Below are 27,729 nucleotides of genomic sequence, written 5' to 3'. Positions count from 1 at the left end.
CTGCCGAGAGTCACCAAGAAATTTAGCGTATTATGATACTTCGCCGGGGCCGTTAATGAGTCCATTATTTTCTGCGTCTGGAGCTGATCCCACAATCTTGACACTCCCACATCCAACCAGAGCAAAGGGAGCCCAATTGCGAGGAGAGGTAAAGTCCACTTTCCCTTGCGTTATCATCGCCCGTAATTGATTCAAATGAAACTTTAGTTTGCCATAATCACCGTCCGGCCTGGCACTTGTGTCCTTGGTGGCTCGCCAGAGGTTCTCCAGTTCATCAACTAGTGCAAGTGCGTTTCGTTCGTCCAGCCGGTAAAAAGCTCGGACGGCCTGGTGCCAGGCGTTTGCCACACATATCTCAGCGCCTGGAGGGGCATTTCTGTGTCTTGATAGTATCTTGTAAAACAGATGCATCAAGAGCATGGCTAGTTCGTCGCAGACTCTCCATAAGCCCCCAAGAAATGCCCGGGCCCCGGATTGAAGTACAGCATGTGCGAACCCCACAAGGTCGTCACCGGCGTTGATCTCGCCTTTGCCGCTGAGGCAGCAGCTGAATACCACCAGCGAGGCGCCGCAATCCTTTGTGGCCATGTCGAGGACACGAAACGTGTCGCCAAGGATTGTGGATTCCCAGGGAGAGGAGTAATTTTCTGTACCATGAGCTGCGATATGGATGAGCTCAGCTGCTTTCATGGCTTGCGGGAACTGGTCGCTCGTGACCGGTTCTACGCCGAAGGCACTGCAGACTGAGACCACTTCAGGACCAACATAAACTATCGGGTTGGCTTTATCACAGTCTGCTACCGCGCAAATCGTGGTCCCCGGCTGGGATTTGGCTGCTTTTTCAGAAATTCGTTGCAGAACAGCCAAACTCGGTACCTGGTAGGACGGTTTTGTTAGGATCAGGGGCTCGCCGTCTAGCATCAATGCACCCAGAGGAAAGACGTTCAGATATGAAGTAGGCACAAAAATGACAGTATTGCTGCCACGAATATGTTCAGCAAAAGGTTCAATCAGCTGGGTAGATATCCTAGCCGCGATATCATCAAGACCCTCCTTCAGATTGGCCGCCTCGGGGGGCGTTGGGTCCTTTTGGAAGGCTAATATCTTTCCAAGATAGCCAACAACTAGTCTGCGTAATGCGAATGTTCCGAGGTCAGACTGGTGCACGGATTGGATGCCTGACGATGAGATGCACAGGGCAATTGTGCCACTCATACAAATGCCAACTTCTATGACGATCGCGTTCGCAGGAATTGAGCGAAGAAGTCCATCCACATCTGGGACGAACATGGTGTTTTTGAAGATCTGTGCTATGGTCTCGTCCCTCCCTTTAAGAGCCTCTCCAACCGGATCGAATGTATCCGCAGATATTCCGAGCTTCTCTGCAACATTCCGTGCCCTCTGCAAAAGGTTCTGCTCACCCCCAGGCCTACAATGTGAATGGATTAATGTTGACAGCAGGCGAGTTCGGTATAACTCTTCCATCGACGCTTGAAGGCTCTCCACACCTGCAAAATCATGTGCCTGTAGTATATCGAGTAACGTTCTTGCCCGGCCGCGCTCAAGGAAGATGAGCGCCTGATCTAGCCAAGAGGATGTCGGCAGGCGGTACTCATCTGGACGTTTTGCATCAGTCCGCCTCGAGAGGGCGACTGATGTTCGAGCCAGCCCGCAGAATAACTCTGCAGTGTGCTGCGTCGAGTAAGCTTTGCGCCGGTCGTCGGGGTTTGAAATCATAGATCTCAGATTCTCGACCTGGTATAGACCGTCTAAATAATTCTCGATCGCTTTGTCGAGCTTCGAAGCCCGCTCATATAAAGCACCGATGAAGGTGAGCAGTTGCCAGGTGTCTGGCTTTGGCTGTGTCCTTGCTTTATAGAAAAAGTCGGGGAGCACGGTGGCGATATTCCGCAGTATCCTAGGTCCCTTATCCCAAGCCTGGGCCATGAAGCATATGGATATGTCCTGCTCGGCAGTATCCCTACGAACTTTAATCGCGTGTTCCCGAACATCACTGGTGACTCCTTTACGATCGCAGACCAGACGAATGTCCTCTACCCCGCCTCTAACGAACCAGTCCGAAAGATAATGTGGAAGAGCCTGTCTCATTTCATCCACCCGATCAAGTTGTGCTAGGGTCGGGATCATGTAGTCGAGCACCTCCCTTATTTTGAGAGTGCTCTCTGAGTCGCAGGTCGAGACAAACGCTTCGAGTTGGGCATCGGCGGCGTCCATATCCCCCAATCCGATCGCCTTGAAGGAACCCCCAATGGCTCGGGCGTAACCCGCATTGAACCTTTTTCGCGCCTCAAACGTTTGGCAGAAGTACATCATCTCGGTTTCCATTGACCCAAGTTCTGGGTCATTAAGATGCTGCTTCGCCTCGTCACTCAAAGGCGCAAGGTCAATGAAATCAGAACTCCCCTGTGGCTCATTTGGCTGAAGGCCCCGGCGTACTTCCTCCCACTGCGAACGTAGATTCTCATCGCCAGTCATCGAACAGACGGATTGGACCAACCTGTCGAACTCGAGGAGGAGCGAATTCCTTGAGTTACGGAGGTTGTGAAGGTCGACTTTGTGAGACACACTGTCGTCGATGTATGCGAATGCGCGGTGTATAACTCCAGAGGGCTTTATGCTCTCTGTAACCTTTGCTTGCGCGAGCGTCCAGTTATGTGTTTGCCTGAACAGTGTAATAAATGCCTCCGCTGTAAAAAGGGAACCTAGAGGGCTCTCCAATGCCTCATGGTAGACAGCGGCACATTCACAACAAGCCGTAGCCACCCTAGTGTTCTTGTGCTGCACGAGCTGGAAGTGAGCAAATCGAAGTATCAATGTCCCAAGGAAGTGGGAGAGTTTGGAGCTTTGCGCTTCGCGCAACTCGGTCCCTAGGCGTCTTGCTATCTCCACAGCGGATTTAGTCTGTCCACGGCTACAGTTCAGTAAAGCGAGATGACAGGTAACCAGCTGTTGGTTAAAAGTGTCGTTGGCGAAAAGGCTGAGTGCTCTTGTGAAATTTTCCTCAGCCTGTTTGAACTGGGCGCTGTCAGGTCCCGCCTTAGATCGGATTCCTGCTGCATGATTCACGCACCCCCTGCGCAGGTAGACAGCGGCTTGACCTCTTGGGGCACACGCAGCCTCCATATAAAAAAGAGCTTCATCATAGCGCCTATGAGCCTGCTCGTTATCCTCCAATAGAAACGTTGGCTCTAATGAGTCCCATGCCATATTTTCCCACCCATTGTCGCGCAACTCACACATCAGATTAAACGCTACAGGACTCGTGTATGAGGGTGATAGTATGCGATCGCCTTCATTTATTTTGCACAGGCCCAGCCCCGCATAGTCCAGAGCATTTTCATATTCGGCTTGGAGGTGGGAAAACGCCTGTTGACCACTTGAGGCTCCCTTCGCCCATTCAATATCGTTGGACATTCTCTGCAAGAGATTCTGGAACGTGGAATTCCCTGCATGACTCATGTCGCTTGCCAGGGTACCGGACAGATATGGAACTGGGAAATTCAGGAAACTCAGGTTCCGTTCCTGGCCTTGTGGTAGAGACTCCGCGGTAACATGTGGTGTGAAATCACGGTGTTCAAGGTAGGAAAAGTGCAAAGTATCCAGGAAAGACCATACGTCCAGAATCACGGCCTGTTCTAGTCTCTCGACCACGGTTGTACATTCGGCAACACATATGGCTCGTCCAGCCTCTCTGGCCTGTACGTGCAGAGTCACCAATTCAGAATCGTCCTTCCACAACCTTGCGTACGGATCCCCAGGGATCATCGCAAACGCAATAGCTGTTGGTCGATGCTCCAGCATGGCAGCGTAAAATTCGTACAATTGCCCACGGAGCACCCAAATCCGCTCTAGCCCTCGATGGTGCAAGCCTCGAAGGGTATGTATATATTCATAAGCCCGCCTGAAGTCTCCTGAAAGCGTGTAGTAAATGGCTCGGAGAAGGGTCGTTCTCGCTCTCGCAGTTGTTTAACTTGGTTCTGCGATAATCTCTTGCTCAAGAGCCGCGATATGACGGTCCGCGTCCTGATAGTTACCACGAAACTCGTCCGGGAGTATTGATCCCCCGAACACCTCGCAGATCTCGATAAAGTCCATTGCCACTAGCAGTACCCTTCGATAGGCGAGAGTGCATGTATTGTAACAAGATGTTTGGAAAAACCAAGGGTTGTATGATTTTATGTACTAGTGCCGTGGCGATACAAATCCAGGCAAGATGATACTTTCTCCAGTCGTGGGCGAGGGGTTCGGTTCGTATAGAAGTTATACAGCGGTCCTTTGCAGCCTCCTACCAGTGCACAGTCCCGTACAGCGCCCCTCGTTGATCTTAGTTATCGGGTCTGGTTCATTGACAGGCTGCTATCCCCATGGCTCAACCCGAGGATGCGCAGGATCACAAGGTCTATGACAATTGTTCTAGATCCCCAACGGACTCTGAAGACACCTCCTGATTGCACAGTCACTGTTCTAGGTCGCCAGTGCCATGTCCGATGACCAGCACGAACCATAGATGCTCTGACAGGTTCGGGACCGCTTTCAGTACTGACGGATGGCGGTTTCGATTGCATCATCATTTCTCAGGCATGCTAAGCCGCGCAGTCAGAGGTCCAGTGTCCCTTAATAACATCTCGTATTCTCAGACAGTATGCGTGCTCTGCATATTCCCAAGTATGCTAGACGCACACTGTCTTATCACGTAACCTGCGCGAGCTTCTTCGACGTCATTGAATGGAGTCTTGTGCTACTGTGTTATCGACGAAGCCGGGCTATCAAACGGCCAACCCCGAATCTCCTCTGAATCTTGGCTCGACCCAGATTTATTGACATCTTGGAACACGCGGGAATGGTTGTGGCTGTGAGATGGATACGGAGGGGCACCGCCCATCAGGTTTCCATGGAATCAACACGACAGGCACATGAAAGCCGAATCTAGCCGCGCTGCCGACCTTGACCCAAGGATGACGCCGATCGTCTGACACTATATCTTTCTCCCGCTAAGCCACACTATATTTCTGGGGCCCAAAGAAGAGAGAAGAAGATCACGGCTCAAGGGCACCGGGAGGTAACTTTGAGTAACGAACAACAGCTGGTCAACCAACATGCCCAGGTGCAACGATCAACACTATTTTCTCTACGGGACCGGGAAGAAGCCAGCGCAACTACGCCTTGGCCACCTGTGTTTTGGGCACTATTCCAAAGCGACCGATGATTCCCTGTGGTATTCGCCTGGTGAGGATCTTCAGTACGAGCCACTCCCTCCCTCGTCTGGCATTTGGCTTACTTGTGAAATTATAGGGCTGATGAACTTAAGAAATCCGCACATGTCTTCGAGATTGAGAACCAGCTGTTCGGAACGGACCCGTCGGTGAAGATATCGGCTGAAATCAACGCGTTGGATCTTGCCTCGCTGGGATCCTCCTTCTCCAAGTCCAACTCTATGTTCGTATACGCAAAAACAGGGCGCAAGATTGAGCTACAGGAGTACGTAACCTCTCCCAACCTCCCAAATGGCATATTCCCCTGACTTGTGGCCCAGTCCTCGAGAGTTCCTTACAGAGAGGGTCTTGACAAGGGAGTCGTGCAAGAAAACCCTCGAGAGGTGGTTGGTTGTAGCCAACCCCAGCCTCGGGACATGGATCACAAGCCCGAAAATCTGGTACTTGACAGGGCTGTACGAACTAGCGGATACCGTATCGTTCAGCCAAAGCAGAAGAGCCTTTGCTGCCCGCGGCGGCATCTCCGCCGACTTACTCGAAGCGCTGGGTGTACCTGTAGGTGCCAATGCCGAAGCGGAAAGAATCAAAAGCGAGTTTCAACGGGAACAAATCAAGGAGCCACTTGTGTGGGCTGCAAGATATCTACGACTGGATGCCAAGTACCTACATGTCAACAACGATAAACCTGTGCCCGAGAACCTGGTGTCCCTAGGGCGCCACCCACTACGTTCCACGGGCAAAGTTCGCGACCCCGAACCTACGGCTAATTACGCCGAGCTTTCGCTCATGGAACCTGGACCGGAATCGGTCACTGAGTGCCCGGGGCTGGAGTCTGATGAGTACTGGAATGGCATCAAGGAGGAGCAGCAATTGTGGGAAATTAGGGAGTCGACCGAAGAGATCTAGGCGGTATTGACCGTGCTTGCGCCCGTCATTATTGTGATTTGACCCATTGAGGTCCTAGCCTTATGCACTCGACTTATAAGATCGGGATATGAATCAAGCGCGAATAGCTTAAATACTCTGGAAGGAAATCGTGTCTTGACTGCTCGAGAACATTCAACTCTGTGCAAAACAATCTGCCGCTCATACAAGGGCGATACTCAGTTGTCCGACAGCCTTGCTGAGCAGGAACCTGCATCAAAGCAGTCCTTAAGCACGCTTAGTGGACTTGCGCATAACCTTGAGGCTGGAGCTTGTATTGGAGGGTCTAGCATGCTCCAAGAAGCAGCTAGGTACTTAGACATATGCCTCCCCAAAATGGGCTTTAGAAGAAGGATTCTTTTCACTAGTAATATATAGCTCTATTTCCCTGACCCGTAGAAGTATGCGAACTAATGGAAACTTCTCAGAAGAAGACCATGTCCACAAATTGCTCTATAACATCCGCGGTTTGATTACTAACCCTATTCCCAAGCGGTCGTATGGTTATCTGCACTCAGAGCTTGTTATCTAAAGTCGAAAATGACGATAATGACTTTGGTGTGCCATTTTATGACTAGACTAAACCTATCTAGCTCTGCAACCGAAATGTGATTGACATCTTCATTAAGACACCCCAATCCTCCGCCAAGAATGATTTGGTAAAGGGTTGAAATATTGATTGATCACTTTTGACGAATGACAGACAGATTTACAGTATAAACACTTGTAAGGAAGTGTGTTGTTAACCCTGGCCTGCGAAATCAATTGGCCCATTCTGGGTTCCCTGCTGAGAGTTATACCTGACGCCAGCGACCTTGAGCCCATCGCGATCGAGAAGTGTGATAGTGTCACCGTTCTGAGAGAGCGGGCAGTGCGGAATAGAAAAGTCATTGGTAGCTCTCGCGTTTAAAGCGGAATTCCTAGAAAGAACCTGTTGTGCCCATTCCGAATTGCGAATTCTCCAACGTGCAAGCGACACCCTGCGGTTTGTGAGATTCGCCAGGGTAACAAATTGCTGCCCTTCAGTGGTATTCACAAGGGCCCGGCGGATAGCCACTGAATTCTCGACAAGGTCGTCAAGCAGGAGGCCCTTCCACCTCACTCGTGAAATGGCATGGCCATCAACCTCACTGGTATGCACGGCCTGCGATGCAAAGGCAAGGAAAATACCGACCCATTTTTTGGACTGAGGGAAATGGATGATGAGGGCCCCGTCCTGGAACACGCCATCGTCACCTGAGTACCTTGGAATGTTGCCCTGGTTCATGTGAATATTGTGTATTCCATCTCCCGTGTTAAATTGCTCGCCAAAGATATAAACAGTAGCCCCCTCGGCGATTGCTTGCTGTATCCTAGGCTCCAGGACATCAATAATGTCGTTGTTTGGACCATTAATGTCGTGCTCGAGAATCCGACCGGTGTCCACGTCAAAGAGATTGCTGCGGATATAGTCAAGTCGTGGACCGCCCGGTTCTGGCTCTTGATCATCCAAGCGGTGGAAGCCGGTCTGGAGACGCGATAGACCATCAACGAGCGGGTGGCCGCTCATATCCTCATTTACCCAATAGACAAGTCGCGACTCGTCTCGGTCTCCGGACTTGATATTTATGGCGGCGCGATAGTCAGGACCTGAATTATCGCGAAAGTAGAGAGTTAGATGAGGTGTTCTGGCCCCACGGCGTTCAACATCGTAACGTCTGGGTTGAGCCTTCCAAACGCCGTAATTGTCCAGCGGCATGTTGCTTGTGAGCTGCCAACGATAATATAGGTCAGAAATTTTTCGGACACCGCAATTGATGAGGACTTCCAGGGTTTAATGAATTTGATCCGGTACTTATATATCCAGTGGATATGTGGTGAGACGAGAGGAGTCTGGACCTTTGGATAACGTCACCACCTGGAGTGCTTGATGCTTCCTACCCAGGTTGGCTTCGCGCCACGCAAATGAGAACCGCAACTTATCTCATCCAATGAAATATGAAGTTTATTCGTGTGAAGAGGTAGTTTTCTTTATGGTAACTCACTCCCCTCCATAGCATGTACGTAAATAGTCTGACCACCCCAATGATCGTCCAAGGGCTCGCCAGTCGCCATCGGCCCACAGTTCCTCTTCTCACCACCTTCTCCACCAACACCGGGCCCCCATGCCTGTGCCCGTTGGTAGGGAGCTAATGCAGATGACGACGCCGCAAGGGCTTTTTGAACTGTTTCTCGTTCCCCGCGTTAAGATTCACATTCCTCAGCCCGTATTCGCTAGTGGCGTTGATATCTCTGATTTCATCCATGACCAATACACCTCTTCGGCATATGATGACAGCTTGCGAACGAGATCTATTAACTCGAAATGCCGTAGTATGTGCGTATACTAGCGCCAAGACTTTCGACAGACCCTTCCACATACTACCAAGAACTACTAGCAAGATACGAGAATTACCCTATGTTTTCTATTTACGATTCTGTCTTGTTCTTCAAAGCAACCTCTAAAAACAATATATAGGTTCCAATCATGTCCTATAACTATTCACCCAATGGCCGGTAGAAGCACGCGACTTTGTGATATCTTTTTATAGAGACCCTATAAGCACGACAACTTTTCTAATCCAGCAGCTAACCAGATAGCAAGTTGTACTAAGACCTTCGTGTAACCGCCATTTGATTGTTTACTTTGATTCCCGAAAAAAGAGCAACACGTTTTGTAAAAGAACCTGTTGTCTGGCTGACTGTTTGAGCTAAAAGGATGTTCGAAAAGATATTATATATTTCTTTCACTTATGGGTCTCGAATGGATAATAGAAATACATAATCAATATTCTTATAACTGTATTCTTCTGCGGTAGGCGTAATAGAAGACTAAATTTGATGCTCTGTGTTTGTCTGTTCTTTAGTTAGCGAGCCTCCTATAGTAAACAAGCATCTTAAACTAATATGGTTTTCTACTCAAGAATAGAATAACGCTTATTGTCTTCTTAAAAAATTGCCTGACCTACTCCAGTGCCCTAAATAGTCTTATTCTGCCCATGCTCCTCGGTTTTCGCTGTCTTATTATGAATTTCCGTTATATCCTACTATAAAATAAGAATTTATCTGGTGTTGCATTAACAGCATCATAAAACCCAGTATGTAAAATATCTATAGCTTCTTTAGAAGCCTTGGGCGTATTTTATTCTAAGATTATACAAAGCTAAGTCAGTAATTATACCAGGTACTGTTCTGAGAAGTCTAGGTTATCTTAAATAGAGCTGAAATTAGCTTAACGCCGAAATCAAGACTGAGAACCTGCTGAAGGGAATGGATAAAAATCAGAAAGCAATACAGACTTCGGCCAAGTGCAGTAGATAGATAGGCTTAACAGAAAAAGCTCATGAAGTAGGTTTCGCACAGGGCTTTGTTGCCGTAAGGTTCCGGATGAGCTGTGCGACACCTTTCGGCTTTTTGTTCGAGGGCCACCATCGACGTTGGCTGGTGGCGTTGCAGAGAGGGGTTGGTTTCTGTTCAAGAACCCCCGCTGAGCCAGGAATCAATATCTTGTCGTTTCATTCAAGTCTCGGGAAAACGATGTTTGAAGACCATAGACTCCCGTTTGCTGTCTTGCATCATCCCGTTGTTGTGAAACCAGGGCCGGAATGAAGGCCGTGGCCACGAAAGAGGCTGAAGAACTTGAGCTGCTAGTTACGACGGTTATGGGCACAATTTTGGGACCCGAGCACCCTGATAGATTGGCCAGAGGTGGATAAGTAAAGCTGAAGAAGCGGAGGCGCATGTCATGGTGATGCGAAGGAAGACGCTGGGACCTAATCACCCCGATGTGCTAACCAGCATGGCCAATCTGGCATCAACATTATGGGCGCAAGGAAGATGGAAGGAAGGAAGATTGTTTTGGGATCGGAGCATCCTGACGCGCTAATCAGCATGTGGAATCTGGCACATACATGGGAAGCCCAAGATCGGAAGGTCGATGCCATTGGCTTGCTTCAGGATTGCGTCGACCTGTTTGAAGAATACCTTGGGCCTACCCGTCCCAACACCATTGACGCCATTGTGGATCTGGAATCGTTGCGGCAAAATATTGCTTAATATCTGTTTGATGCTGTGCTGCCAAAGGAAGTCGCCCGTTGTGACATGCAGAAGGATTCGCCTCCTTAATGTACAAAGTAGCTTAAGCTTAGCAATCATTTCTTCTGGGCGTAGCCCAAACCGATAACGAGCGGGTTCAATCATTGCACTTTGAGGTTCTGTTGTTGGTGGGCGATCACTTCTCCATCGCTGGGCTGCAGTGGCAGCCCCACAAATGGGAATTTCCAGTTCTGCTGACATTCTCTATTAGAGACCCTAATCGAGTCTCACCAGGGCCCATCCATTCTGAACCCGGGATAGCCCGAGTTGAGGGGGGACCCGCGGAGAATGACAGCCAAGCGCGGGCCCACGTGCCTGAATGGCGCAATCTGTTTCGCTAGCTCAAGATTGCGATCTATGAAGCTGCCAATCTGTCGACTTTGCTCGGAATCTCTCTCGGCAAATCCGCCCGTCTCCGACAAAAGGCTGAAGGAGGTTTCCCGGTGCAGGCAGATCCACGACACATTGTTCTCTCGCTTGAATGAGACATCGGAGAACAGTTCCACTTCCCTCACCCGTGGGCTCCATCTTTAGCCGAACCTCGAAGCTTAGTGAAGTCTTAGCGATTGTTCATGACTCTGGGCAGCACGGACACATCAGCTTCGGCCAGACCAGTCGAGGCTAGCGCGCGCCCCGGTGTCAGATAACGCGTCTGGCTAGGAATCACTTGCCATCTCGGCTGCAAGAGTGGGGACCAGTTCCAGTCAGTCGTTGGCTGTCAATGCCCGCTCCAGGCCAGCTTGGGCAGTTGGTCCAGTGACCAGCATGAGCGCAAAGAGGGGGCGGATCACATCCGGGATTTTACCGACAGGAGGCGGCACTCGTCTGAACAGGACTCGATACGATACTAGGGACGAGGCGTGCGTTGAAAAGACGCCGTCGTCCTCACGAGGAATCGACCAGATCTCACTTCTTTATCTTCGAAACATAACTGCTGCTGCTGTACCTCGCGACCGCAAGCCATGGACAGCGCACTCTCTTTCCTCTACGCCGCTGCGATGCATGATGTCACGGCCCTTGAGCGCGAGTACGCAAAGGATGAGAGTGTTCTCTCCGCACGCAATCCTGAAGGGCGAACCGCCCTCCACCTCGCCGCGCTCCACGCCCACCCAGAAATCCTCCGTCTGCTGCTCAGCTACGGCATGTGCGCCGCCATTACCGACGCCCACGGCCAGTCTGCCTTGCACATCGCCGCACAAGGCTCCTCCACAGAGGCTGTCGAAGTCCTCCTCAAGGACGGTTCAGGCTGCACAACACGTGACAATGACGGCAAGACTGCCCTCGCATACGCATACCAGAACCCGTGCAAAGACCTCCTCACCCGATTCATCGACTACGCCCCGAGCTGTGGCGTAGGCTGTTCGCTCACCCCGGCGATAGTCCTCGGGTCTCGCCGTGGATCAGGCACTCAAACGAGCGATGCCGCCTCTGTCCCCTGTGCGCGCCCAGCTCCAGGCCCTCCAAAAAGCTCAGGCTCCTACAACACAGTGAGATGCAAATAGCTCAGTCAGGATCGGGGTTCGCCCACCAACGTTGCCACTCGGTGTCTCAGCGATGCGCTGAACGCCAACTGCACTTGGAGTCGCATAGCGATCGCGATTCGCTTACATCCTCCGCCACCACCACCACGCCGTCTCTCGAATCTCGACCACAAGACCCGTCTCAGCAGCCAATCCGCGACAGCGCCCAAGCACATGCTTCAGTCCAGAGCACTTATGATCCTTCGAGATCGACAGCAAAGACACCTGACCCTGACGCAACAACAACGAGAAAGAGCGCTCACGAGGAGATCATCCCTTGTCCACCAGCGCAGGCGCAATCGCAATCGCAGGGCGGCCGCGGGTGGCTGTCGAGCTCAATTAGCGCCCTCGCTGCAATCTTCAACAGGAGAGCGCGATCGGGCAGACGCCCGCGTTCGCCCAGCCTCCCAATGCGCCATGATCATAATACTACTCCAACTCCGGCCGACGGAGTAGTAGTAGCCTCACAGCCCTAGGGTAGGGTAGCACCCACGTCGCCCTCTTGCAAACACTGCTCCAGCCTTCGGCGGTCGCATCAGCTCTATGCGGTGGCTCTCGCCTTCGGGCCGGCCGGGACAGCCGGCCGGGACAGTCGGCCATACTACCAAGTACTACCCTACCTACCTAGTACAGTCGCCACGTATTATATATAATAAGAATACGTTAGCATCACAATAAAGGCAAATTAAGCCCAATCCCGCTGAAGAATAATTAATTCCTTACTCATGCCATAATCATTGTTTGAAAACTTGATGAACCTCTAGTTGCTCATTTCGTTGGTATCAATTTATTGGTATCTAGCACTCCCTATGTGCCAAAAGTCCATTTCCGCTGACGGCTGGCTGCATGGACGGAACTCGAAGACAGGGAGCAGATTCCTTTTACTGGCTGTAGTGCCGGTCAATACCATGACACAGGGTGGCTGGACTTTTCAGAATAAGTGGAAATCGACGATAAAAGAAAAGGGGTTACTTTCCATTTGTTTCTGGGATAGCTGCCTTTTTATTATTCCATTGTTCTTGCTAAGCGCTGGCCTTATTATTTGCCCCCTAAATCAGACGCTTCTTGTGGGTATGGCCTTTTAGACAGCCTCTTGCACACCAAGCGCAACTCCAGGCGTTCCGCGTTCATTGGTCCAGGCATCGTTGAATGGCACAGGCCAAGTGAGCGCGCCCGTGGCTGGACCGGCTTACCCGCAGACTCTAACCAGATGCATCAGTGCACGGGCAGCGATTGGGATCTCGATCGCGATAGATCTCGGATCTCTCCCGATGGAACCAAGATTCTTGATCTGTCGTTGGTTCCCTGGATATGATGCGGCAAGGGAAACGAGAAATCAAATCGCTCGAACTTGATGATCGGAGCTTAAGAACATAACTAAGTCTACGCGAAGAGCGGGGAGAAACTAAGCGGGACTGGGGTTTGACGTCACAAATATCAATCCAAAGGGACCAACACAACCTGACAACAGATGCATAAACCCAGGGGTCAGTTGACTAAACTGCTGTCACATTGCTACAGCAGATATGATGTCCTAGAGCTGCTGCTCAGCTTGGCAGTGCGACGTTACCGATGTCTGGTGTGTGACAGGTAATCACAAGGCATCGATCTTGATGACGGTGTAGTGCCACAAAAGTCGTCGGCTGCTCATGAGCCAGTATCATTGGGCGCGCTCGGATCAACTACATCGAGGCCAGTGAGATGTGTGAGGCATAGAAGAGAACATTACATGAAAATATCTAATACTGGCAACAGAACACTGGTATCATGCGAGACCCGCATCCCAGCCCTCGGAAATCGTCCACTCCCCTCAGCTGCTAGGTATCGAAATTACCGCTCCATCTCTTCAGCAATGCAGCAGAGCGACAGCAGGAAATCATTTCAGATAACGGTACTTAGATGGTCCATTACAATCTCCAGCCGACGTACCGTACTTTCATTGCTTGTTCATTCTGTGATGGCAGAAGGTCTCTGTGTGAGACGTATATGTGGATTCGCGAGAATGAAATCTTCATGGAGAGGACGATACACCGACATGGGATCTAATCCTCCGGTTGCGAGAAATGCGCCCTCAACATCTCATCAATGAAGCGCCAAATCTCCGCCGAGTCATAGGTATTGAGCGACGCAGACATATAGTACGTATTGCGACGCCCCTGCAAGGCGTTCAACTCCCGATAGAAGCCCCCGCGGATCGCATCCGCCGAGACGGTCAACAAGAACGGAAAATGATCGGAGTAGGCCACAAACTCCGGCGCCTGGACCGGAATACCAGCATGCCTCAATTGCAGCACGCTCTGCGTGATACGTCTTTTGACCTCGTCCTCGCTCATATGATCCACGCTCCCGTAAAGGATGGAGGTCAGGTTGGGAGACTGGGTCGGCCTCATGACATAGACCGCTGGCTGCGGCGGTAGATGATACGGGGTATCCGTTGCACGATTTAGGACCAGAGAGCCCACGGGGAGTCCGGGCACATGGGCAGAGAGGTGTAATAGTTGGTGTTGTTGAACTGGCCGAAGAGGTCCCGCTCGGCCGGATCGAGGTCTATCGCGGCCAGATTCTCGAGCCTGGGCTGAATGGCGACGATCAGTTTCTTGGCCTGGATCGTCTGCTCCCCGGTGGGTGTGCGCGTTTGCAGATGGACCCAGTCGTCCTCCCCTCCATCTCCCCCGTCGTCACGGTTTGTGGCGGTAACAGTGCTACTGAGTAGTGCGTCGCTCCCCAACTCTCGCTGTGCTGCGCCGTAGAGTTCACTGTTATTGTGGTTGGCGGGCTGGAGAAACCCTCCGATCGCGTCTCGAAGCACTCCCAGGCTGAAGTACTTCATCATGTAGAGGGTTAGCTGCTGCAACAAGTCTCCGACCCCTTGGTTAAACAGCGCAATAATGTCCACCGCCCCGTCCAGATCGTATTTCCTGATAAACTCGCCAAAGGGGAGCAAGAGGTCTTCCGGGACGGGGTCGGGAAGATTGAAGCCGGTGTTGAGATAGGGATATTTCAGTAACTGTGCCGCATACGCCGCCATCGCGGGGATCGTGGCTCCATCTGAGAGGGGCACGGAGGCCCCGGTTCGCATATCGACACGGCGCATTACACCTTGCCCCAGAACGGAGACTTTGACCACCGGGACTTGGAGATAAGCAAAGTAGTCGCGGACCCAGGGCTCATCCTCGAAGTACAGCACTCCGTAGTCGGCGGCAATTCCTGTCGTCGGCTCAGTGTATGTGTTGACGTGCCCGCCAAGATGATCTTCCTTCTCGATGACGACGACGCTATAGTTCATCTGGCGTAGACGAATTGCGGCGTATGTTCCTGCTGAGCCACCGCCGATGATGGCTATATCTCGGATGATGCTCTGTTGCGATTCGGACCAGGACGAATTGGACCTTGTCCATGCATCAGGGCGTGCATGAGTGGCGTGGAGACATAATGCGGCTTGGAGGATTAGAAGCGGCCAAGAGAATTGCAAGATCCGCATTTTTTCATGCAAATACTGCACCGATGGGCTTGCTACACGATTGAAAAGAGGCGTCCGTGGTAGTGGGGTTGGAAACATATATAACATGATCAGGACGAGAGATGCCCTTGTGCGACCAACCACGGCCAATTGCTGATCCAGTCCCATGTGATGCGGATTGGACGAACACAACTGCCATCTGACCTGTTTTGCCGTCAATATTATGCAATAGATCAAGCCTTCTACTTCCTCATCGCCCGGGAAGGTATACAGAAAATCTTGTATTGCTGGCCACGTTACATGATGAACTTGAAATCGAGTGCACCAGAAAATGGACTTGGATTTTAAGCTTCCGCACTACAAATCATCAGGCCTGGTTGCAAAAAGACTCATATTTGAGACTCCCGGCCTGACAGTCATTGAAGCCTACCTAGGGACACAGTTGTCAATTTTAGAACCGAAACCCTCGACCAATATCTGGAATCAAAGTCTACGGTCCCTGATGAAAGACATCCAATGCCTCTGCAAGGTGAGCCTCGAGGTCCAAGTCCCAGATCCAATGCATCCGCTCATCCAGATCCTGCCGAATCTTGTCAAGATTATCCTCCACCCCTGGCTTCTGACACTCGTACAGCAGACCCGCATCCCGACTTGTACGGACCAGCCTCTGGGTGCGCGGTCTCCGCACCGCATCATACGCCGCAAATGCGCGGCCCAGCTGACGACGGTCCCGCACCTCCTTCAACAATCGGGACAAGACGAAGACATCCTCAATCGCCATCCCTGCCCCGGCCCCTTGATGCGGGGTGCTGGCATGCGCCGCATCCCCGATAACACATATCCGCCCATCCTTGTAGTAGGTCCGCGCGGGGGGGTGGTCGAACATGGCCCAGATATCGGAATTGCGCATCAAGGACAAAATGGCCTGCACATCCGGGCCCCAGCCCGCGAAGTCCCGCAGCATGTGCTCCTTATTCCCCGGCAGCACCCACTGCGCGCCGTGCTCCCAGATCCCGTTCGCCTTGGTGCGGAACGCCACCACGTTCATCGTCTGCCCCTTCTCGATGGGGAAGGTCAGGACATGCCCGTCGTACCCCCAGTGGAAATGGTTGTTGCGGGCCGTGGACTCGCCCAGCTCGGCGACCGCCTCCTCCATGGGGATCAGGCCCCGGTAGGCGTATTTGCCCGTGAAGACGGGCTCGGCCTCCGGCTCGCCGGCGAGTAAGATCTGGCGGACGCGGGATCTGATCCCGTCGCAGCCGACGACCGCGTCCACCGTCGCGGCGGTGCCGTCCGCGAACCGGACCGTCACGCTCGCGTCGGGGTTCTCTTCCAACGAGACCAGTCTCTTCCCGAAGGAAACATGATTCTCCTGCGCTGCCTTTGGGAGGAGCTCGGTCATCCCCTCGAGGAAGCGCGCGCGGTGGACGCTGCTCCGAGCCACCGAGGCGCGCGTCTCGTGGATATGGTCGCCGGCCTTCAGAGTGTTGGTCGGACGCCGTTGGCCGTCCATCCCCATCCGGTAGCTGGACCAGAGCTTCCGCTCGCGCGCCCCTTCGTCTGGCTGCACGGTGGCGTGCTTGTTGTAGGTGGCCATCATCTCCGGGTCGATGAGCCCCATCGCGCGTAGGGAGTTGGACCCGAAGGCGATCCCGGCGCCGATCTCGGAAAACCCGGGCGCGGCTTCGTACAAGTGTGACTCGAGGATGTCACGGGAGGTGTGCTTCAAGAGGGCCAGGAGGAGCGTCAGGCCGGCGATGCCGCCGCCGATGATAGCGATGCGCACGGGGCCGTCGGGGGGTGGAGGGGTTGCCATGGCTGACTGTCGATGAGAAGTGAGTCAAGGAAGGGATGTCAGTGATGGCATGCTCTTTGCCACAGAGATGTCCGAGGGATAAAGTGGAGGAGCAAATCCCCCGAGTCAAGGCGGAAAGGGGCATTGAGACACTCTGACAGGCCGGGGGCGCAAACCCCGCCGCGCAGCACTAAGCTTATAACCGGCTACGCTAAAAAGGCCTTACGGATGCTAAGCAGACTTAGCGGCCTTTTCCCGCGGGAACAAAGCTTGTCATCACTGAGCTATCATGAGACCTTTGACAGTTGGGGAAGAGTTGGGGAAGAGTAAGAAGGCATCGTTGCCCCGATGGCAGTGCCCTAGCCCTAGAGCACCATTTCACATCCGTCTTACTTTCAAGCAAGTGAGCTCGCGCATCGAATATTTCCTGTCAAATCCTTATGAGCATGCCACAGGTTCTTGAAAGAAGACTGACCGAGTTAAGGCAGGGATCTGAATCCTGCCACTGCATCATCAAACGAGATTGGGGTTCCCCCCCACATCGGCTCGTGCTATTCAAGACTAGTCGGAGCAGGAGCCCAACCCACATTCAACATGACACACCCGTCCTAAAATCCCCCTAGTCTATCTCGTAAAGTCTAAGTACGGGTAGGACTAGACTCCACCTGCTGCGCGATCTCATTGGTGACCTCAATCTCCCCCATATATTTCTCGATCAAGGCCGAATCACTGCTGCCGGCGCGGAGACGTGGCCGACCCGGCCCCGAGCTAAGGCGATTGGGGTGGGATAATTGCGACAGCTCATAAGACTCATGCAAATAACTGGGGTAGGAAGACAAACCCCGACCGGCACCAGGAAGAGATTTGCTGCGCAGCCCCCCCTTCCACCCCTTTCCATGGCGGATCAGGCGCGTAATGGGCATCAGACTCGGGAGACACGCCACCACCACCCCTAGGCTGCTTTCGATCGCCGTCCACAGATGGGAATATGTATCAGACCCTAAAATTTCAGGAATTAGAATTTGCTGTTTTCAATGCGGCAGGTAGACACCCGAAAATGAATAGGGAAGAGGTGAATTTGTCTCACACGTGATGTCCGCGTTGCTGATTGCAATGAGATTCTCGAGCCGTACAACCGAGATAATACAGACGCTGGTCGACAAAGGCATTCATTAGTATCGGATACCAAGGAGAACAACAGGGACGACTTTGCTGTAGAGTGGGGGGGGCAGACATAACACCCAGAGTGAAAATGACCGACAATCCGATTTTCTTCCCTTGCGCGACCTGAAGCTTCCAAATTTCGCGGGTGGGCAGGGCAAGGAGAAGTAAATCCGTACACAAGTTCGTTGCGGCCAACGTTATCACAAAGGGAACGAATTCGACACATCTTCCCTGCGTGGTTTTCTTTTGCCACGCGTGGTGGATCGGTGTGCATTGGAAGATGGCTGTGGTCTGGAAAGCGAGGTACCAAGCGAATAGAAAGACGATGATAGAGCGACAGGCAATGACCATGGATCGGACGGGGAATATGCGTTGGTAGAAGAGGGCAATGGAAAGCTTGATTGTAGGGAGGCAGGTGTTCCAGAATAGTTCCATCATATACAGGTTCTATGTGCTCGTGCAGTGAGGTCAGGAACATGTAGGATACCGGGAACATAAAGACCACATACCAGGGAGTATTCCTGTACGGTCGCAGTTGTCAGAGAGTCAACATGCTCACCCACGCCGGCATGAAGACCTAGATATTTGTGTTAGAGAATCCTTGCTGGTACAAACGAGAGGCGTGGACTCACTTTGAAAGAGAAGGATATTCACTCCCAAGGACAGCGCCTGTATTCATGTCGCTCAATCTTCGCTCTCTATGATCCTGAGGAGAGAATCACATACCAAGGCAACAACTATCAGGTAGTCCTCCAGGAATGGTTCCAGTCCTTGCAGTTTTCGTGCCCAGAATCGCAACAACACAGAAGCCAGTGACAAGAACACGAGAACACTATTAATAACCACTATCTGGAGCTGCCTCGCGTTGTAGACTCCAGTGAGTGTCAGTGCCATGATGAATAAACATTGAAGTCAATGTGGCAACTGACTACTATCGGAACGAATATTGTATGCTCATGTGGTCTATTTAACACCAGGCCATCCTCGGCCAGCTTCAATCACTATCGGAATCAAGTCATTTCTCATAGCTCCATGGATCCGACCCTCCTTGCAGGGATGTCATAGCATCGTCCACACGAATACACCATTTAGCCCGAAAGGATACACAGAAATAAAAAAAAGCAAGTACTAGCCAGCCCGCATCTAGTGACCTGTGCTAGCAATCACTAATGCAGCCCATTGCAAGGATCAATATGCCTATCAATAAGCACTAATCATATGCAATCTAAAATAGCCGCAGTGGTTCCAATGTCCTGTCCTGGGATTGCAAAACCACTCCTTAATCATTGTCCACTTTCTTTCTTCTTTTTTTTCTAACTCTTCCCTCATCTCTCCTCTCTGCGAACACTGGCACAGGAGAGATCCCCCTGGGTGACCGCACATAATGGCTGAGTACTCCGTCGATGTCAAGCCTCAGCTGGAATTGGATATTGTGGCTGAATCAGATCCTAATCCAAAAACGCAGAATGGGGTGATTCTCGTTCCCCAACCGTCACAAGACCCTGAAGATCCACTGGTATGCCCAGGCTCTGTTACTCTGTTGCCCGTGAACCGTTGCTTACACATGTGCTGACGGCATCACAGAACTGGACCAAGGCTCGAAAGCTAAAGAACCTGGTCATCCTCTGCATGGCTGGGTTTGCGGGCACCGCACTGGACCTGGCGAATCAGTTGGCCCAGAAAGAGGAGGCCCAAAACTGGGACAAGGCGGTTATAGAAGTCACATACACCTTGTCCGCCTCCATCGCTGGCATCGCCTACGGACCGCTCCTGATCAACCCCCTTGCCCATGCCTTCGGTCGTACCGCGATCATCTTCTGGTGTCTTCTCTTTGCCATGGCATGCGCCATCTGGTCCGCCAGCATGACCGGCCGAGGAAACTATGAACGCTTCGTGGCGTCCCGTCTGTTTGATGGGATTTTCGGATCCATTCCGTCCATCCTCGGAGTCGGGTCTGTGTATGAGATGTTCTTCCTGCATGAGCGCGGCAAGGCCTACGCGGCCTTCCACGTCTCCTTTCTTTTTGGAACAGTGGCTGGTCCAACCTTTGGGGGCTTTATCGTGCAGCATACCGATTGGCCGTGGGTATTCTGGTGGGTGGTGATCGCACAGGGTGTTGTGCTTGTGCTAGGTTCGTCGCATTTCCACCTTCTATGTTTCAATGTATACAATGTGAATGAGGGCTAATTTTCCGACTGTACAGCGTTTTGCTTCCTCGAAGACACCAGCTACCCACGCGACGGGACGGCAGTGCCGAGCCAGAAGCCTTCGTCCTTCTGGGCTAATCGGATGGCCACGTTGCTTCCCCATCCAACTGGAATCGGTCGCTCTGAGTTGGTATGATTCTTCCCCGGCTGTGATGGAAAATGTGTTCTCTAACAAAGCATCTCACAGGGGCGTATCGCATGGCTACCCTTCCGGATCGGCCTCTCCCTCATCGGCCTGATGATAGGCCTGTTCCAGTTCGCTTCCTTCGGCTGGTTCGTGGCCACCCACAGTCTCATCACCGTCTGGCTCGAGAAACCCGTGACCGTCGGCGGATGGGGGTTTACCCCTCAGCGGAATGCTTTCTGTATGTATCCCGAATCATTTCACCCCTCACCCCTCCACCTAACACCTAAACCATAACAGTCATCTTCTCCCTGTGGGCCGGCCTCCTCACTGCCGAGCTCTGGGGCTACCTCTGCAACGACCGCATCGCGCTCTGGGTCTGCCGCACCCGGAACAAAGGAGTCTGGAAGCCCGAGTGCCGGCTCCATACGCTCTGGATTCCTTCTCTGGTTATTCTGCCAATCGGCTTGGGCATCGTCGGCGCCGCCCTGCAGTACCACCTGCACTACATGGTCCTCGCGCTGGGCGCCTACCTCATCACGTTCGCCTCGATGAGCTCCGTGCCCGCCGCGGTGACGTACGCGATCGAGTGCGTCGCCGCCCAGCCCACCGAGGTGGCTGCCTTCATGGGCGCCTATCGCCTCTCCCTGGGGCTGGTGATCCCCTTCTTTATCAATCAGTGGGTGGCTCGCGTGGGGTTCGGGTGGGTTTATGGGATGATGGCGTTCTTTTCGATCTTCGCTTTCACCTTCGTGGTGGGACTGATGGGCTTCGGGGAACGACTGCGCGAGCGCACGCTGAGCGGCTTGGCTTCGCGGGAGATTGGGAGGAAGATTATTGATGGTTCTGACTAAGTGGTGCAAACGGTTTCGAACAATGCTCATAGGACCGTTTGCGTTTCCTATCCGAGGTAAAACGCCCAAAGCAGATCAGTTTTAGTTAGCTGTCGGACGAATCTCCGCCACGTCATCAGTAGACGATACACAACTGGCTAACAGCTTCTACGACGCCGCGAAGAACATCCGGTTCACGAACTTTTTCACGTTCGCGAGCGTGATGAGCCCGACTGAGATTGCTACGGCGTTCGAGGCGCCGGTGCAACGTGGCTCGGCAACGGGAAGTGACTTGCAGGGGCGAGGCGTCGCGTACGTTATGGGGCGGATCGATATCGTGGGGAAAATGTGGTGTTTCCGGAGGAAGGATAAGAGTGTAGAGACTCGTCTCGAGCTGGCTCATCTTCATTGGACAGCTGTGCCTAAACAAGGGGCACATTTTACATAGGGCTATGATATAATGTGACATGTGGATTGACGACAGTATGGGCAGCAGCAAAGGTGAGATAGTGCAGTAGACCATGGTATGCCTCTCCATCTCCCTCAACGAAGGCTATAATATAGCTGAGCCCGTGTCTCTCAGACAGAGCCCCGATAGAGCGCTCACCCACAGCAGGCGGAGCAAACATAGCTGAATGCAAGGGACGACGCCTCCTGCACAGCAGCTGTGGGACTGACCGCTCTAAGCGGGCAGTTCAGCCCCTACTTGTGCAATCCGAGGTGTTAAATCCAAAGCCTTCCCCGCGACCGAGGTGGTTTGCTTGTTCACCCACTCTAACCCCAAGCCATCATATCATTCATCATGTTGGGCATAGGCACTATCCTAGCAGGTCTCACAGGAGCCCTCAGCCTCAGCAAGCTTAGCCAGCGCTCAAAAGCCCCAGCACTTACAAATTCCACAACCTTCCCGCCCAAAATCGACACGCACCACCACTTCGTCCCCGACTTCTACCGCGAAGGTACAGTAACCTCCCTTTCCACTCCACCCCCACGCAGCCGGCAACCCTAACCCCCACCATCGCCTCCAGCAATCGACACAGCGGGCGGCGACCCAGCCGGCATCCCCACGCCAAACTGGACCCTGCAAACGACCCTCGACCACCTGCAAACCAACAACGTCCGCAAAGCCTACCTCTCCCTCACCACCCCGGGCCCCACCATCGCCGGCCCCAACACAACAACCATCCGCCAACTGGCCCGCCGCGCCAACGACTACGCCGCCGCCCTCGTCTCCGCCCACCCCAGCAAGCTAGGCTTCTTCGCCTCTCTCCCCTCCCCCCTCGACGATCCCACCGGCACCCTCGCCGAACTCACCTACGCCCTCGACACCCTCCACGCCGACGGCGTCACCCTCTTCACGCGCTACGGCCCCGACAACACTTATCTAGGCCACCCATCCTTCCAACCCCTGTGGTCTGCCCTAAACACCCGCCGTGCCGTCGCCTTCATCCACCCGACCACCGCCGCCTGCAACGAGTGGATCAACCCCGTCCTCCCACCCCCGATGCTGGACTTCCCGGCTGAAACCACCCGCTCCGCCATCGACATGATCATGGGCAACGTCACGCGGGATTATCCAGATGTGAAACGCATCCTTCCGCATGCTGGGGGCACCCTCCCGTTTTTGATTTCCAGGATCGCGGTGACGGCGCAAGCCGTCCAGCAACAAAATGTGACGGTGTATGGGAAGACGTATGCGGAGTGGATGGAGGGGGTGCGCTCGTTTTATTATGATTTGGCGATGGTGGGGACGTCGGCGGTTGTGGGGTTGGTGTTGGATACGGTGGACCGGGGGAGGGTGGTTTATGGTATGTTGGCATGTTTCTTTGGGTTCTGTGGCGGGGAGGTTGGAGAGGAATACTAATATGGAGTATAGGATCAGATTTCCCGTATGCGAATGCGGATAAAGTGGCCGGGTATCGGGAGTATCTGGATGAGTATGCCATGGACGAGGAGTTGCGCGAGGGGATTTACTTTGGAAATGCGGAGCGGTTGCTGGGTTAGGGTTGGGGGTTGTATGCGTGGGTGTGGTTTCGCGTTCAGTTTGGGCGTTTAGACGAGATGAAGGGTCAGATTATGATTTGTCGCATAATCCACTTGCACCGTCGAAAAGAGGAGATACTCATTACAAGCCACCTACCTACTCATACACATACACCAATTCAAACAGAGTCAACCCGCTCACTCCTTCTGCAAAACCCGCCGAAAAGTCTCCAGCGTGTGCTCCCACACCTTCCCCGCAAACCCGCGCTCGCGATACTCGGCCATCAACTTCTCCTTCGTCACATTCTTCCCATCGTAATTCAAGATATACGAACCCGCGCCGACCTGTCCCGTCGACGCGACCGCCGCACGCAGCCCCTCCGCCAACGGCGTCCCCACATACGCCGACGCATCCCTGGGCTTGGCGGCCGGATACGCCGCCGAGGTGGCGATGAACAGGTTGCGCTGGCCGCTCTCCTCGGGCGTCATGGACACCGGCCGCGAGAGCACACTCATCACGGCGCCGGCCCAGTTCCCGAAGGTGGACTTCATGAGCGGGGTGCGCACGATCCCCGGGAAGACGTGCGCGAAGCCCACGGTCGGGTGCGTCGCGGCCAGGTGCTCGAGCGCCAGCGAGTTGAGCGTCGCCGCGTAGGTCGCCGCCTTGCGGAAGGACCACGATTGCCGCAGGTCGAGGTTGTGCTCGTCCACGTGGCCCTCCTGCCCTGCGGCCAGCACGGACACGACCCGTGGCGCGCCCGAGGAGTTCTCCAGCAGGGGCAGGAGGTTGTGGATGAAGCGCATGCGGCCGTAGTAGCGTAGGACGTGGTTGTTGTCTAGGCCTTCTTCGGTTTCTGGTGACCCTTTAGTTTGGGGGTTTTGGGGGGTTTGGGTAGACAAGTACCGTTCTTGGACATAGCCAGATGCCCCGTCGAGAGGAAGAGCAGGTCGATGGATTTCTCCTTCTCCTTGATCTGCTCGCAGGCGGTGTCGACATTGCGCAGCAAGGACAGATCGGCCTGGATGAAGTGAAACTTGCCGTCGGGGTTGGCGGCGCGGAGCTCCTCCAGAACGCGCGAGCCCGATGCGGCGCTGCGGCCCACGACGTGGATGGTGGGCTGCTTCACGGACTGGGCCAGTTGCTTGGCGGTTGCTTCGCCGATGCCGCTGGTGCCGCCGACGAAGACGGCGATCAGTTCGGGCCGGCTGGTGGAGAGGGTCGCGTTGGACTGGCGGACCTCGTTGAGGGTCGGCATGATGAGGTGCTTTGAGGGAAGAGGCCGTCTCACATGAGTTGTTTTACTTGTCAATTGTGATTGTGAATTGGTGAGAAGTGGTTGTGTTGATGGAATGCGGTGATGGCTGGGTTTAAATACGATGTCTTGGCAGAGCGGACAAGGGAAGATGACGTCTTCCAACAATCTGACTCAGCCACGGCACGCAGCCTCACCTCGGGGCATCTCGGATGGTATTCCTTTTTGAGTCCTCTCGACTCATCTAATGCATTCTCCATGCATATATGGACTGTACGGACTGCTCCTTGAGTGACGCGACATGCCACTATAGTGCTACTACACGTACCAGACTAGACTAATCCTAGCCTATATTCCTTCAGCATCCTTCAGCTATTTTGCTGTCCACTTGGTGATCAAGTGACCAAAGTCAACTTTCCCCGACAGTTGACCGTTCAGCGCAACTCTGCTATTCTACTGCTCCCACCGCGATGACACAGTCTTGGTCGTGGTGAAGAACGGCCAGTAGGTTTTCCCAGGAGCATGTCGGTCTGACATAGTTAGCACAGTGCGCCCGCTCCGGATTGAGAGGAAGAAAGGTCCCTACCTCCCAGGAATGAATCTTTGTTGCTCGTCCGAACAGCAGTACCATACGGGGCTGTATACCTTTTAGTTTACTGCCAGACACCAGCAAAGCTAACAACATACCTATCAACGGGATGTTGACCCCAATCTGCCCAACGTTGACGCCGCGCTGAAATGTATTGGCATGTTTACCACTGGTGGTAAAGATGGAACATGCATTGCCATCTACGTGATCAGGATCAGCCCACCGGATTCGACGGCGTTGAGGTGGCCAGCCAACTTACATTTATTCTGATTGATGAGTTCCATCGCGTCCTCCAGCGTCTCAACCTCCATACAGATGAGCACCGGCCCGAAGATCTCCGACTGGTAGCACTCCATGTACGTCTCCACCTCAGTCAGGATCGTCGGCCCCATGAAATTGCCATCCGGGTAACCGGGAACCTGGACCTGACGACCGTCCAGAAGCACGCGGGCTTGCTCCTGGACCGCCCGTTGGATGACGCCGCCGACCCGCTTGACGGCCGCCTCGTCGATCAGGGGCCCGATCTTGGACTCCTGGTCGCCCCCACAGCCCACGACCATCGACTCGGCCAGCTCGACCAGTCGGGGGATCCACTCGCGCGTGCTGCCCACGAAGACAGCCACGCTGAGCGCCATGCACCGCTGACCGGCCGCCCCGAAGGCACTGCCGGCAATGGCGAAGAGGGTGGAGGTCATGTTGGCATCCTCGAGGATGACGCCGTGATTCTTGCCGCCGCACTCGGCCTGGATGCGTTTTCCGGCGGCGCGCGCAAGGTCGTGGACCTGTCGCGCGGCGGGCTCCGAGCCGACGAAGCTGATGGCCTGGACGGCGGGCTGGTGGATCAGCATCTGCACGGTCGACGGGCCACCGTGCAGGATGTTGAACACCCCGGGCGGGAAGCCGGTCTTGAGGAAGGCCTCGGCGAGTAAGGCGGATGTCGATGGTGTCTTTTCGGACGGCTTCAATACCACCGTGTTGCCTGTGATCAGAGCATAGGGCAACGACCAGAGGGGGATCATGAACGGGAAGCTGAACGGGGTGATGGAGACGCAGACGCCCTGCGGGTTTTGAATCAGCATTGCACCTTAACTGTGTTTTCAGTTCAATACAGTCAAAAGTCAGCACTGACCACCGGCTCGTAGAAAGTCTGCAGCAAGGTGGCATCGCCTCCGAGAAACATGCCCGCCATTTCCGGCCCGACGGAGCAGGCCGCGTGGATGCAGTCCAGTCCACGGAAGACTTCGGCATCGGCGTCGGCTAGAGTTTTCCCCACCTCACGGGATAGACAGGTCACCTACGGTCAATCTGAATTAGCTACCTGGTGTTCTTTCTGGCGTTGAATCTTGGATGCAAGGAGTCTTACTATTTCCGGCGACATTTGCCTGAGGACATCCACCAGTTTTAACAGCCGCTCCCGCCGCACCTGGAACCCCAGCGCCGCCCAGGCGGGCTGAGCATCCTGTGCCGCCTGAACAGCGCTCTGGACTTCCTGCAGTGTACTTCCAGGCACCCTACATAGTAAGCTTTGCGAGACCTGGAAGTGGGGTCAGCGAATACAGAAATAGGACAATTTCGAGGGGAAAAATCTCTTACCGGATCCAATACATTGCTCCAGCTCTGTGACTTGGACATAACATGCTCGTTGTTGATAAAGAGATGTGTCACGGTCGGAGGCGCCGGCGAGACCGGAGTCTCTGACCCTTCGTCATGATCATCACCATCGTTGTCCAATTCCGAGCTCTCCCCACGGGGTGTGGCGTCCTCGACATGACTAGACCGTGTGCTACTCCTCCGCGAGCGGGTCTAACATCGAAATTAACCCGGGGTTGTTGCGTAGGGCTTATCGGAAGAAAGTTCACCTACATCTGAGCTGCGGCGGGACGCCCGCTCGCTGGAGACGACCGTATCGTCGCTCGGAGTGGGCGATCCCGAGGGGAAGGGGGCGAACCGCGCCGCCCGATTCGACGATTTGGTCGAGATTCGCGGCATATCAAACAATTGTGTTATCCGCTCACCGGGTAAGAAGGAGATTGAGGCGGAGTGTGAGGGAAGATAGACGATAGATTGATTATCTCTGGATGTTGGGGTTCGAGGCGGCTTATCAGTTCTTAAGGCATGTCGGGATTCCCCGAGGGGTTGCGCGATAAGGGATTTCCCCGCTTTGTGTGAGATCGCTGATAAGCAAGTCTGGGTTTAGCTCATTGCTCTTTAGGGATTGGGGTAATGAAATTAAGAGAGGGTCATTATAGGTGGATACTGGATTCATGCAGTATACTAGTCCTTCGTACTGTGCACAGATCTATGCGACCGTTGAGTTTATCCTAGTCTTGACAAACAGACAGGGCGACTCCATACTTTTCATGCAGAGCTAGTAGCCTCAAGTAGCTGGGCATAGCTCACACCCCTGAGACTGACTTGAGATATGCAAATTTGACTCGACCTCTGTATCATGCTGCCAGACACGAATGGGGAGACATGGACGTAAAACCCTGGTTCCATAGATGTGCCTTCGTATCGAGAGACTGTTGCT

General features: G+C 53.5%; 12 protein-coding genes across 12 annotated transcripts; 5 read left to right on the top strand and 7 right to left on the bottom strand.

Moving 5' to 3' along the window:
* Positions 1–30: 30 nt before the first annotated feature.
* ASPACDRAFT_47062 (CHAT domain-containing protein) lies at positions 31–3,822 on the bottom strand (the record flags this gene model as incomplete). The annotated part of the gene is made up of 1 exon (XM_020201894.1): positions 31–3,822. The coding sequence occupies one exon, from the start codon at positions 3,820–3,822 to the stop codon at positions 31–33; it is 3,792 nt and encodes a 1,263-aa protein (XP_020052631.1).
* A 1,295-nt stretch (positions 3,823–5,117) lies between these two features.
* Positions 5,118–6,140, top strand: ASPACDRAFT_63742 (uncharacterized protein; the record flags this gene model as incomplete). The annotated part of the gene is made up of 3 exons (XM_020203928.1): positions 5,118–5,260; positions 5,314–5,499; positions 5,720–6,140. 3 exons carry the CDS (start codon positions 5,118–5,120, stop codon positions 6,138–6,140), a joined length of 750 nt encoding a protein of 249 aa, XP_020052630.1.
* A 760-nt stretch (positions 6,141–6,900) lies between these two features.
* ASPACDRAFT_47060 (YukJ family protein) lies at positions 6,901–7,896 on the bottom strand (the record flags this gene model as incomplete). Its single annotated transcript, XM_020201893.1, has 1 exon — positions 6,901–7,896. The coding sequence occupies one exon, from the start codon at positions 7,894–7,896 to the stop codon at positions 6,901–6,903; it is 996 nt and encodes a 331-aa protein (XP_020052629.1).
* A 1,890-nt stretch (positions 7,897–9,786) lies between these two features.
* ASPACDRAFT_125851 (uncharacterized protein) lies at positions 9,787–10,294 on the top strand. Its single transcript, XM_020196853.1, has one exon. The coding sequence runs from the start codon at positions 9,999–10,001 to the stop codon at positions 10,230–10,232; it is 234 nt and encodes a 77-aa protein (XP_020052628.1). The 5' UTR covers positions 9,787–9,998; the 3' UTR covers positions 10,233–10,294.
* A 939-nt stretch (positions 10,295–11,233) lies between these two features.
* ASPACDRAFT_63741 (ankyrin repeat domain-containing protein) lies at positions 11,234–11,773 on the top strand (the record flags this gene model as incomplete). Its single annotated transcript, XM_020203927.1, has 1 exon — positions 11,234–11,773. The coding sequence occupies one exon, from the start codon at positions 11,234–11,236 to the stop codon at positions 11,771–11,773; it is 540 nt and encodes a 179-aa protein (XP_020052627.1).
* A 2,060-nt stretch (positions 11,774–13,833) lies between these two features.
* ASPACDRAFT_54659 (uncharacterized protein) lies at positions 13,834–15,272 on the bottom strand (the record flags this gene model as incomplete). The annotated part of the gene is made up of 2 exons (XM_020202906.1): positions 13,834–14,176; positions 14,269–15,272. The coding sequence occupies 2 exons, from the start codon at positions 15,270–15,272 to the stop codon at positions 13,834–13,836; spliced, it is 1,347 nt and encodes a 448-aa protein (XP_020052626.1).
* A 469-nt stretch (positions 15,273–15,741) lies between these two features.
* On the bottom strand, positions 15,742–17,067 carry ASPACDRAFT_63739 (uncharacterized protein; the record flags this gene model as incomplete). Its single annotated transcript, XM_020203926.1, has 1 exon — positions 15,742–17,067. The coding sequence occupies one exon, from the start codon at positions 17,065–17,067 to the stop codon at positions 15,742–15,744; it is 1,326 nt and encodes a 441-aa protein (XP_020052625.1).
* Positions 17,068–18,002: 935 nt separating this feature from the next.
* Positions 18,003–18,634, bottom strand: ASPACDRAFT_125849 (uncharacterized protein). Its single transcript, XM_020196852.1, has one exon. The coding sequence runs from the start codon at positions 18,559–18,561 to the stop codon at positions 18,130–18,132; it is 432 nt and encodes a 143-aa protein (XP_020052624.1). The 5' UTR covers positions 18,562–18,634; the 3' UTR covers positions 18,003–18,129.
* A 960-nt stretch (positions 18,635–19,594) lies between these two features.
* On the top strand, positions 19,595–21,395 carry ASPACDRAFT_47054 (uncharacterized protein; the record flags this gene model as incomplete). The annotated part of the gene is made up of 5 exons (XM_020201892.1): positions 19,595–19,726; positions 19,795–20,341; positions 20,414–20,547; positions 20,605–20,782; positions 20,842–21,395. The coding sequence occupies 5 exons, from the start codon at positions 19,595–19,597 to the stop codon at positions 21,393–21,395; spliced, it is 1,545 nt and encodes a 514-aa protein (XP_020052623.1).
* A 781-nt stretch (positions 21,396–22,176) lies between these two features.
* Positions 22,177–23,378, top strand: ASPACDRAFT_47053 (amidohydrolase family protein; the record flags this gene model as incomplete). The annotated part of the gene is made up of 3 exons (XM_020201891.1): positions 22,177–22,333; positions 22,403–23,182; positions 23,251–23,378. The coding sequence occupies 3 exons, from the start codon at positions 22,177–22,179 to the stop codon at positions 23,376–23,378; spliced, it is 1,065 nt and encodes a 354-aa protein (XP_020052622.1).
* On the bottom strand, positions 23,337–24,666 carry ASPACDRAFT_1859530 (uncharacterized protein). Its single transcript, XM_020197677.1, has 2 exons — positions 24,262–24,666; positions 23,337–24,211 (listed from the first exon to the last, which is right to left on the bottom strand). The coding sequence occupies exons 1-2, from the start codon at positions 24,611–24,613 to the stop codon at positions 23,556–23,558; spliced, it is 1,008 nt and encodes a 335-aa protein (XP_020052621.1). The 5' UTR covers positions 24,614–24,666; the 3' UTR covers positions 23,337–23,555.
* A 134-nt stretch (positions 24,667–24,800) lies between these two features.
* Positions 24,801–27,360, bottom strand: ASPACDRAFT_1859529 (uncharacterized protein). Its single transcript, XM_020197676.1, has 8 exons — positions 27,063–27,360; positions 26,793–27,002; positions 26,563–26,733; positions 26,329–26,493; positions 25,459–26,257; positions 25,298–25,399; positions 25,197–25,247; positions 24,801–25,140 (listed from the first exon to the last, which is right to left on the bottom strand). The coding sequence occupies exons 1-8, from the start codon at positions 27,186–27,188 to the stop codon at positions 25,064–25,066; spliced, it is 1,701 nt and encodes a 566-aa protein (XP_020052620.1). The 5' UTR covers positions 27,189–27,360; the 3' UTR covers positions 24,801–25,063.
* Between the last annotated feature and the right edge of the window lie 369 nt (positions 27,361–27,729).

The sequence above is a fragment of the Aspergillus aculeatus genome (assembly GCF_001890905.1).
Source record: "Aspergillus aculeatus ATCC 16872 unplaced genomic scaffold ASPACscaffold_17, whole genome shotgun sequence".
Lineage (NCBI taxonomy): Eukaryota > Fungi > Ascomycota > Eurotiomycetes > Eurotiales > Aspergillaceae > Aspergillus > Aspergillus aculeatus.
This window is presented reverse-complemented; position numbering and strand designations above follow the sequence as displayed.